At 47.6% G+C, this 10,957-nt stretch overlaps 1 protein-coding gene across 1 annotated transcript; it reads right to left on the minus strand.

The window, feature by feature from the left end:
* Window positions 1-231: 231 nt before the first annotated feature.
* On the minus strand, window positions 232-10,563 carry DMRT2 (doublesex and mab-3 related transcription factor 2). Its single transcript, XM_083594261.1, has 4 exons — window positions 10,311-10,563; window positions 7,243-7,768; window positions 5,634-5,736; window positions 232-1,791 (listed from the first exon to the last, which is right to left on the minus strand). The coding sequence occupies exons 2-4, from the start codon at window positions 7,723-7,725 to the stop codon at window positions 743-745; spliced, it is 1,635 nt and encodes a 544-aa protein (XP_083450387.1). The 5' UTR covers window positions 7,726-7,768; window positions 10,311-10,563; the 3' UTR covers window positions 232-742.
* Between the last annotated feature and the right edge of the window lie 394 nt (window positions 10,564-10,957).

Here is a 10,957-nt window from a genome sequence, read left to right on the forward strand (position 1 = left end):
AAGCCCTGATTCTCTTTCAGGGGACTGCAAATATCAGGTTACACCTAAGATTCTGGAATGAAGCAGAAATAGCTGGTCCCCATTTCTGAAAATGTAAAAATCCCAACTCCTGTTTTCATGCCTTTGGATTGCAGCCCAAGCCTTTGCTGTTCCCCACAGGGAAACAGTGGCCATAAATACTTGTGATTTTGGGGAGGGAAAAGGGAACTGGGAAACACACAACACACACAGTTTTCGCTGCAAAACAATTAAATATATTTATTTCCATATGAAAAACATGCATATTTATGTACACTTTAAAATCAACTTTTACATCTAAAATTCTTTTTCATACAAAATTTTGGTGAGATACGGCAACGGCTCAACATTGCAAACGGGCATGGCAGTAATCTTCACATTAAAAACTGTGGGAGCAGCCAACCCAAAAATGGTTTAAGAAAGGGCACCTGCACTTAGAATATATTAACCATACTGAAGTCAGCTGAGATCCATAGAACAAAAGTTATAATCCTGAGCTCCTTTACTTGGCAATGAAGGCTAACAAAAATCAGTGGAACGTCTTCCAAATTTGTTCCTGGACTTGGGTATCAAGTATCTTGCAACCAAATCCCAAACGTGTTTATACAGAAATAAGTTCCACTCATTTTAAAAGGGACTTCCTTGTACATAGGATTAGGATTGTAACCTTAAGTGCAAATACACTACCTTCAGTCGGTTGGCTATCACAGTAGTCTGTCTCTCTCTATTGAGACACATTGGTGACCATCGAAGATGGCCGTTTAAGAATCGATTCGACCGAAAACGACAGGGGTTCATGGGTTGACAATTTGGTGATGGCTTGTTTCGTCCCCAAAAAGTCTTTTGCATATTTGTCAATGGCAAGCTTGTGTTTTTGGTTTTCTTTGATGGTCGACTCTCTATATTTCTTGGAGGCCTCGTCCAATGTTGCTTTTAACTCCGGCCCCGATTTGCTGTGGAGCGTCTGCTGGAAGAGCGAATGGAAAGGACTATATTTGCCGGGGGGCGACGGGTGCTGCTTGCTGCTTTCTTTGCTGATCTTACAGAGCGAGTGTTCCTGCGGGACCAGAGCGTCCTTGTCAGAGATCTGAGAGAAAGTCCTCTTAGGAGGCGAGAAGGCCGACCTGTCACAAGTCACCTGAGGGAGATTCTGGAGTTCATTTTGAGGCGGCTGGATTTCTCTAACATGAGGAAGCAGGAACGAGGGCTCGCTCTTGGATGACATCAAATCATGCTCCGAGCTCGGACAGTCCTGACCTTGCGAAGCCTTGGGGTCCCAAATCGCCCCAGGCTTGAGGGACTGGACGGCGGTAGCGTTGAGCAGGCACTGTTGGTAGAGGAGAGAGTTGTTCAGGGGGCCGCACTTTGGCCACACCAGGAACCTGGAGGGCAAAGGATACTGCCGGTACGTAGTGGCGACACTGACATTGGACGAAATCAGTTCCATGTTCCCTGAACCTGAATATTGCATTGTTAGATCCAGACAAGTAGGCAGGAAGCCGCAAAACTCCTTATTGGGAGCTTCAACATGGTTAGGGCTAAAGGCAGTTTTGTAAGTGTTGTATTCAGTCCCATGCACCATGCGGTTAGGCAGGAAAAAGGCCGCCGCTTGGGTCGCTTCCATCATTTCTCTTTCTTTGAACTCCCTCTCGAGCATGATATTCTCCAGTTCTTTATCAGCAAAAGCCCGCCTTTTCCTCATCCTGTCACTCACAGGAGGTGGCAAGGATGAATTCCCTCCAAGGTAGGGATCTGCTGGAATAGGACGGTAACCTGCAGAGAGAGGAAAACAGAAACAAAGATGGAGTCGGCTATTTATCCAAAAAAAGTGTTCTTTTTATCAAAGGGTCGAGTAGGATGTTAAAAGAGTTACCAAATTGAAGGAGCCAAGTATTTGTTGCTTGGTCATTGGTGCCCTCAGTTCTCACTAAAGTTTTGTACAGCACTTTGAAACATTTGTGACAATTTACTGCTATCCTAATCAATAGGTGGCTTCATAATTATGAGTCGATGTGAGTGACTTGCTCTTCTTGACACACTTCCAGAGTATCATCCAAAGCAAAACTTGTTAACCTTCCTCCACAATAAGCTGCAGATGCACGATATACCTTTCAAGAGTACTCAGAGGACATTCATTCCATCAAATAATAGAGAGTGACACGGGTGGCGCTGTGGGTCAAACCACAGAGCCTAGGACTTGCCAATCAGAAGGTCGGCGGTTCAAATCCCCGCGATGGGGTGAGCTCCCGTTGCTCGGTCCCTGCTCCTGCCAACCTATCAGTTCAAAAGCACGTCAAAGTGCAAGTAGATAAATAGGTACCACTCCGGCGGGAGGGTAAACGGCGTTTCCGTGCGCTGCTCTGGTTTGCCAGAAGCGGCTTAGTCTTGCTGGCCACATGACCCAGAAGCTGTACACCGGCTCCCTTGGCCAATAAAGCAACATGAGCGCCGCAACCCCAGTCGGCCACGACTGGACCTAATGGTCAGGGGTCCCTTTACCTTTACCTTACAATTCCAAGCAACTCTTAACAATCTACAGTGCCCAGAATTCTTTGAGGGGTGACATGTCCTTTGAATGTGCAACATGCATGAGCCGTCTTCAGGCCAGAAGTTCATGCATCCCACTAGGGAGGAAGAGATGCACGTTGTTCTTCTGACATTATATAGGAGGTGCAGAAATGAAAAGTGCAAGCAGCACATGGTTTTGTTAAATTTTCGCCATGCCCAAAGCCACACTGCTAACCACACACACACACATTAAGAAAGGTTCTTCACATTCCCATGTTATCATATTGTTTCTGTTTCTTTGTTGAGGGACTTATAATATCATCACCAAAGATAGCTATACCTAATAGCTGATGCATTTCTATTTTCTAAAGGTGAATCACTATGTGCACAGAGATGGTAGAAAAAAGTCCAAGGAATACTAGGAGAGAAGAGAAAGAAAGTTAAGACAAATAAGGGAAAGGGATGCAAGAAAGATTTTTCTCTTGGGGAGACAGTATGTTAGAGAGTGAGTGAATACTGAGCCAAAAAGAAAAACATTGGAGGCAGATAAAAGGAATCTATACGCATCTATACAGACCTAAGATTGTATTCTAATCTGGAAGCGCAAACTAAGTCTAATAACCTTTACTTTCCCAATCTTCCATCATTAGATTAATATTCTTCCACTCATACAGCAGGACTTCCTCTGCTCTCTTCCAGAATTCCCCAAATCAGCTCCACAAAGTCCTCCACCCTCTGGAGCAAATTGGGGGAGTTTGGGGGCTACAGAGGGGAGGGAAGGAAGATAAAGTCCCATTCCATGAGCAGAAGTCCATTCTGCTCGCCCACAGACACTGCTGAAGTTCACCAACTCTCTTCATGATCTCCCTTCTCTAAGTGGCTTGGGTATTAATTGCAGACGTTATTCAAAAAACCCAGGATTCAAATACAAGAAAAGTTATGATGAGGTACCCAAGCCATTTTCAGTGCCGTATTTTTCGCTCTATAAGACGCACCAGACCACAAGACGCACCTAGTTTTTGGAGGAGGGAAACAAGGGAAAAAATATTCTGAATCTCAGAAGCCAGAACAGCAAGAGGGATCGCTGCGCAGTGAAAGCAGCAATCCCTCTTGCTTTTCTGGCTTCTGGGATAGCTGCGCAGCCTGCATTCACTCCATAAGACGCACACACATTTCCCCTTACTTTTTAGGAGGGAAAGAGTGAGTCTTATAGATCAAAAAATACGGTAATTGGCATTGGCCTTCAAAAAAACAGAGCCCCTTCAGTTAAGAATTTGCGTTGTTCTTTTTTCTAATGGCACATAACCTCAGAGCTGCATTTAAAAACTATGAAAGCTAGATGCATTTGCTGCATCTTAACAGCATCTTAACAATTTATATTAAACTGATCTGGGAGCAGGAAGTGATCATATTTATTTTGCCCTCGGTGTGCTTCCATATGGCAGTTTGTTGCAGGATGGGTGCTCCTCATGCATGGACATCTTCTTCATTGTCCACACAACACCATTGGCATCAGAGTGACAGCCTGCTGTTTTTCTCCCTTTAAATCCAGTTTTACCCATTCTGGAAAAAAATCCAGTATTATTAATTTTTTTAACCCCTGTCACTAGTTTGCAATATCTGAATGAGCTGTTTATGGTATTAAGCCACTATCTGGGAGGGCTCTTAGTGTAACCCATATATATTTTACTGTGCATCCTAAAATTCTTTACTGCTCACAAAATATTCACTGTGTTGAACAGGAGATGAGCAGCCCCGCTCTATGCCTATTCACTCCAAAATGAACTCCACTGAGTTCAGTGACATTTATTCCCAAGTATTTCGTCCGGGACATGGAAGCTGTGGCCCTGCAGTTGCTGACAGGCTCCCCTCATCCCCAGCCAGCATGCTCAGTGGTCAGGGATGATGGCAGCTGTAGTCCCACAAGTTATGGAGAGCTAACGGTTCCCCATCCTTGACTTAAGGCAACTACATACATACATACATACATACATACATACATAGCCCAGTCCTTTGTTTCTATATCCACAGGTAAGTCCTATGAAGTCCAGCAGAACTTGCTCCCAAATAAATGTACACAGGAATGTTACTGTACGTTATAAGGTTGCAATGGAGATGCAGCAAAATCAAAAGCAGCTTTTTTGTCATTGACTTGGGCAGGAATTGATTTGCATCACCAATGTCTGCCATACAAGAAAAGAAGTTCAGTCTAAATCCCCAGATTAGTAAAATGTGCATCACTTTTTAAAATATATATATATAGCTGAGCTTGTTTTGAAATCATTAAATATAACTAACCATTTTTCAATTAGAGGAAAAACAAAACTTCAGATATTGTCATAGTGTATTAATTTTCATATTATACTAGCTTAGCTTTTGTTTCTATTTTAAAATTTGGAACATTTGTTAAAGGTACAGTTTTCCCAGATAATAAATTCTTGGTTTGTTTGTTTTTCAAAAACAAAGGATCTCTTACATTCAAATTCTCAAAATACTTTCCCTAATCAGACAATCAACAGACCAAAATCCAAGCAAAAGGTGGTAGAATTAAAATGCAGGACATATTTGACAGGGATGGCTTGGTAGGGGTCAGGGATTAGATTACTGAGCCATCATTGCTGTTAATTAGAAATTGTTTGTGCCAAGTATTTGTTTCCTTTTGTTTTTCCTCTATTTTCTGCATTTCCATGTTAGTGTTAACATTTGTTTAGCTCCTCAACCAACCACTAAGTGACCTGCATGATTCCTTCCATCAGAATATAATGCATTTATGAATATTGTCCTCGGCTGATTCCAGTTCCTTCTGTGCTCATGATGCAGTCATCAACAAATTGCCATACAAGCAGCATCTATTGGGTGTTTGGGTTTTTTTACATGCATGGCCATGATCCCACACTGAATCTCTTCTGCTTGAGCACACTGAAATCAGTGGGCTTAAGTGAATCTGACTCTGTGTTGAGTTAGCTGTTACAATTGGGTTTCTTCGTCTAGCTTCCTGAAATCTTCTATATTCAAATTAATAAAGGGAAATGCAAAGGATGAGCATTTCAGTAACAATAACCAAGATATTTAAAAACTGAAAAGTTTGAAGTGCTGAAGTGTATTACCTTCTAAGATGCTTTTTGCCAGCAAACTGGGTGTCCGTACTTGCCTCTGATAGACTGCCTTGCGCTCAAAGTTGGCCTGTTTCCCTGTAAGCCCCTTCTTATCCTAGTAAAAATGGAAAAAAATGAAGTTTTAAAATCACCAGCTCCGCAGATTATTTCTTACCCCCCAATGAATCCCTGTTGTACTCTTTTTAAAATTGTGATATGAAAAAATAAGAAAACAACTTTTCCAAATTCATAAATTAGGGTTCGTTAATAATAATAGTCGTGAGAATAATTGGCCCTGATTTGTATGAGCATTCATCAACACTTATGCAGGCTCTAAACACATTATTTAGAAAGAAGGGACATTCAAGTCAAAGTGTTTAGGGCCCAGGTGTCAAGCTATGACTCTAAGCATAGCTTTAGCACTCAGCTTCTGAAGAAGAGTGAGGACAAATTATCTAGCCAGGGTCATGCATACAGCATATTCTCCTCTCCCCGCATACTCAGAAGTGTACAAGTGCAGCTACTGCTCAATAAATATACATGGGATTGCAACCTTAAACATCAGCTGCTGACAGGAAAAAAATAAGTGTGTTTAGCTCTGCAAATGAAATAACATTAAAGACAGCTGAATTTGTCTGGGAAATGTTGAATGTGTTCAAATTCAGGATGTTCCAGAACAGACTAGGGGGGCAAGGGAAAATGAATACTGCATTCTTGAAAATTTACAACGGGGGAGGGGGGCTAATTGTGCATGATTCATCACTTCCCCAAAAAAAAATCTCATGGCAGACTTCATTTTGTTAAACACTGACTGACAAAGATCTGACAGAGATTAACGTTGCTAGATCGAAAATAAAAGTGACTCTACATTTGATTGAGATATTCTGCGTATAGGAGGGTGTTTTAAGAAAAGTCCTCAAGTTCCTGAGGAGCAAGCTAAAAGCAATGTTAACCGGGAAAATGTTGACTGTAAAATGGATTTTACAGTCTGGATTCGTTTGGCAACAAACCCAGATTCTACGGTCTGGATTCGCTTGGCAAGGGAATTGGGCCTATCGCGCCTTTAATCGAGTCATCTCTGAAGGCTGGAAAATCCTCGCAGGCAAGGCAGAGGTGCATAGCAGCAGGGAGGGCTCGTCGCTCAAGTCCTCGTGCCCGGAGTGAAGTCGCATCAGCCAGGCCGGACAGACCTGGTCAATGTGGGACCCAGATGCTCATTAAGTAGACCCCGGTCCTGCCACCTTAAGGCCAGAGTGAGCCACCACCGGTTCACTGCCAATTAAATGCCAAACACACAACCCCCACCCGCCCTATAGACCGGTTGGCTTGGAAGTGACATTTCCTTGCTTTTGAGAAGGGCGAAGATCCACGGCAGGAAATGAAATTATTTCTGAGCAAAGGCCGTTTAGATCGCAGCTTGCAATAGCGCTTAGCAGTTTGCATCGCCCTGAAAGCGAGGCATCCCCTTCATTCCACCTGGCTGCCTTTGTAGGGGAGAGAAAGAAACGGGGGAAGAAGGGGGTATTTGCGGAGCTCCCCCCGCCCTTTGCAAAGCAGAAAAGCAGCGGGACATAAGGCTGGGGGAAGAGCTCTCCGCTGTGTCCCCGGGCCGGGCGCTCACCTCGGTGGCCTGCTGCCGGCGCAGCGCCACTTGCGCGGCCATGACGCGCTGCCTCTCCACCACCAGCAAGCAGTTGGCGCACTGGCAGTCCCGCCAGCGGCAGAAGCGCTTGTGGCCCTTGAGGCACGACACCACGCCGTGGTTGCGGCAGCGGGCGCACTTGGGCGTCCGGCTCAGTTTGCGCGCAGGCGGCTCCCCGGAAACCGCCGCCTCGACGGGCGGCTGCGTGCGGGGCGGCGGAGGCGGCGGAGGCAGAAGAACGCGCCCGCCCGCTCCTTCGTCTTCCTCGCGGTCGTCGTCGTCCTCTTCGTCGCCATCCTCCTCTTCCTCCTCCTCTTCGTCAGCGTCGTCGTCTTCGTTAGCCTCCAGTCGAGGGCCAGGCGGAGGCGGCGGCGGCGACTCCATCCCGTCCGCGTCTTCCAGGCTCTCCACGTCGATTTCCCAGACGTCTCCGCCGCGGGGAACTGGCGTCCCCTCAGCCATGGCTCGCGCCGCGCGGCTCCCGCCTGCTCCTCCAGCTCGCTCACTGCAAGGCAGAGATAGGTAGATCGATCGATCTTTGGATTAGGCGCGCAAGAAGGAGAATCACATTTGCGCGCACGGCCCTCCGTCGCCCGCTAGCCTAAGAGACACTATCTGACTGTCAAGTCTCGCCGAAGTTCGGAGGGGTTTACTTTCGAGTAAGTGTGCGGTTCGGGGAAAAGACCCGAGAGGGTTTTTCTGGCCTCCTAACCTGCGCTCAGGCACCCAAATGCGCGAACCAGCTCTCGCTCCACTCGGTCTCGCCATCGCCCAGCGCTCAACACATTTCCTCACTGGAAGAGTTCTTTTCCCACCCCGCAAAATTCCGGCTCAGAGGCCGTGCGCGATTTCTAGCCCGACGTGCGTGATTCTGGGGGTCCCACGGCGGGCACCCCCGCCAGCACGTAAAGGGGATTCGCTCCTCCTGCCCCAGCGGGAGAGGGGGGACCGCATCACCACCGGGATCTCAGGTGTCGGGAAAGAGACCGAGGTGACGCCTGCTCCTTGCGCGCCTTTTCGGGCAAAAGGAGGAAACGGCGCGCTTGGGCGCCGCAACGCGAAGCCCACCAGAAGTCTCCTTGGTGGCTGCCCCCTTGCTCTGTCCCCAAACGCCCGAGCGGGCTCTCCCTCTCGCCACAAGCCCACCTGGACGAGGCAGCGCTTCGAAAGAGAAACTGACGGGATGCCGCTCACTTGTGACAGAGGACACTTTTGTCCAAAGGCCTTACATAAGCTTAGCGCGCAAGCGCGAGCGCAGCAGAAAGAGTAACAAGCTCCCCCCCCCAAACAAAAGGCCTGTCCCCCCTGACAAAAATCCTGGCTACGCCCATGAACACAGGCGATATGTTCGCTTCTCCAGGGATCGGTTTCTTTCTCCAGGGATTCTTTCCTGCCCGGTCTCTGCTCAAGGCGCAAGAGCCCTTCGTAGGCACGTGTCCCAAAGCAGTTTGGGCCAGTGTGTGAGCGCGTGGCCTCTGAGCATGTGAAGGCTGCCTGGGTATTAAACTACATGCGAGCAGCCTTTTTTCGCCACTGCACGCGCCCCCTAGGATTAAAAGCAGGACTCGATTGTGTGATTTTACTTGGCACGCACCGTTTCTCTTAACACAGTGCTTTGTCGAAAGACCCTGCAAAATAGGACGCTTTTGGAAGCTTTTAATGTGTGTGCGTGTTACACTGTGTATATTATATATCACTCCTGTTGAAGTAAAGATGATCAAATTGCCACGCTTTTTAAAACACTGAAAAGAATTGAATTTCATGTATTGTTTCCCTTGTTAGAGGCCAGTCTACTCGGAATAAAAACCATCGTCCGCTGCCTTTTCAAGGATGAAACTCTGGGAAAGCAGCAGCCGTCCCACTTGCAGTTCCTCCGAAAGGCGCACACTGGTGTCCTGATTTGAGCTTGGAGACTGCTGGGGACTCCAGCTGCCACGCTAAGCACAACTTGTTAATTCTGCAAATCCCGCTGATTTACTGGATTTCCTAGTGCCGCCACGTTGCCGCGTTAGCTGGATATAAATGCAATTAAAATAAATGAATGCAAATCGGTGGTTTGTAGATTGGTGGGTACCTTTCCCCTCTAGTCCCAATCCCATTTTATTCAGCAACTATTTGTTGGAATCCGTCTGTCTCCAGAGACAATGGAAATAAACTCACACTGTCGCAGAGTATGGTATGGCGAGAAGGAATGCTAGCTGGAAAAGGAACGCACCGATCTACAAATCACTGAAACGTTTACTTTGCCCAGCGTACACTAGCATAAAACTGTGTTCATTGTTAAGAGTATATTTCACGGTACAAAACTGCGTTGACCAGGAATTTTTCATGTGTTTTGGTCTTGCTGTCCAAACACAGAGAACCTTGCAGGTTTGGGAAGACATTTTTTTCCAAATTAAGGCAGGATAGATCCCCACCCCCAAACACCAGCAATCCCTGAACGAATCTACACCCTTCTATTTTCCAGCATGAAAGGACAGCGGCTTATTCCACGCAGCGCTGCGCAGGTGGAAAATGGCCATCTCAGGACGCTACAAAATATCCTCACCGCCTGTGGCCTTTGACACGCTCGAAACTCATTTATACAAAAGTGACATTTCCCGGTGTGTTTTGGGCTGGAGCCTTGCATGCGTGCAGATCCCAAAACCGGGGCGGGGGGGAGACTTGGAATTTTGTTAAATCCGAGTCAACTCACCAGGCTTTATTTCCAAAAATCAAATCAGGGGGTGGTCTGTCGCTGCGTCTAGCAAGGAAAAGTTATTCCCGATTAAGGAGAACGCGCGCTCTGTTTTATTCCTTTTGCCACCTCCCCAATGCACGCCAGGACAAGCGGTTCCAGAAGAGCAAATTTCCACAGGTGCTCCAGGAAGAGGCAGAGTGAGCTAGAGAGAAGAAAAGGCTGCTGCTGAAGGTTATTACCATCAAAATGTTAAGAACCAGCCACGGTAGCGAGTAGCCACTCGTCTGGGGAAACTCTGGCTGTCTGGCTCCCTGTGCGCCAGCGAGCAAGGGCGCACCCAACCGCGCGGCTCCCCCTTGCCACTCACCCAAGCGACGCGTCCCGGCCACGGCACCCAGTTTCCGCCGATGCTGAGCTGTCTTGGGCGCGCGCGGAGAGGAAAGCCTCGTCAAAGCGCCGCCAGCTTCATCCCTCCGGGCAGCCTGTGCTCCAGACAAGTCTCCGCAGCTGCGATCTCCAGAACCGGCTGAAAAGGAGGCCCGGGGACGGGTCTGCCAGGCTCTCCTGGCCACAAGCCGCGATGCGCGCAGCTGCTCCGCGGCCCTCTGCGCTGGCTGTGCGCGCGCCTCTCCCGCTGCCCGGTGTTATCCGTCCCAGGGCCCAGGACGCCCGGACACCCCATTGGTGGGTTGTCAGGCCGTGCGCTCCCTGATTGGCTATCCGGGAATTCAAATAGCTCCTCCTCCTCCTCCTCCTCCTCCTCCTCCTCCTCCTCCTCCTCCTCCTCAGCTGCCCGCCCCTCCTGCTGTTTTTTTCCAGCTCGCCCGCAGCAGTTTTCTTTTCTCCTCATTGCAGGGTCACCTTTTATTTACCACCAGCAGCCAAGGAGTTGTGCGTGAAAGACACTGTTTGCGACTAAGGTCTGGAATATCATATATCATATATCATATCATATCATGATATCATATAATATTATATCATATATATCATACCACACACGCATGCTAACGAGAG

Source organism: Podarcis filfolensis, assembly GCF_964270895.1.
Source record: "Podarcis filfolensis genome assembly, chromosome: 17".
NCBI lineage: Eukaryota > Metazoa > Chordata > Lepidosauria > Squamata > Lacertidae > Podarcis > Podarcis filfolensis.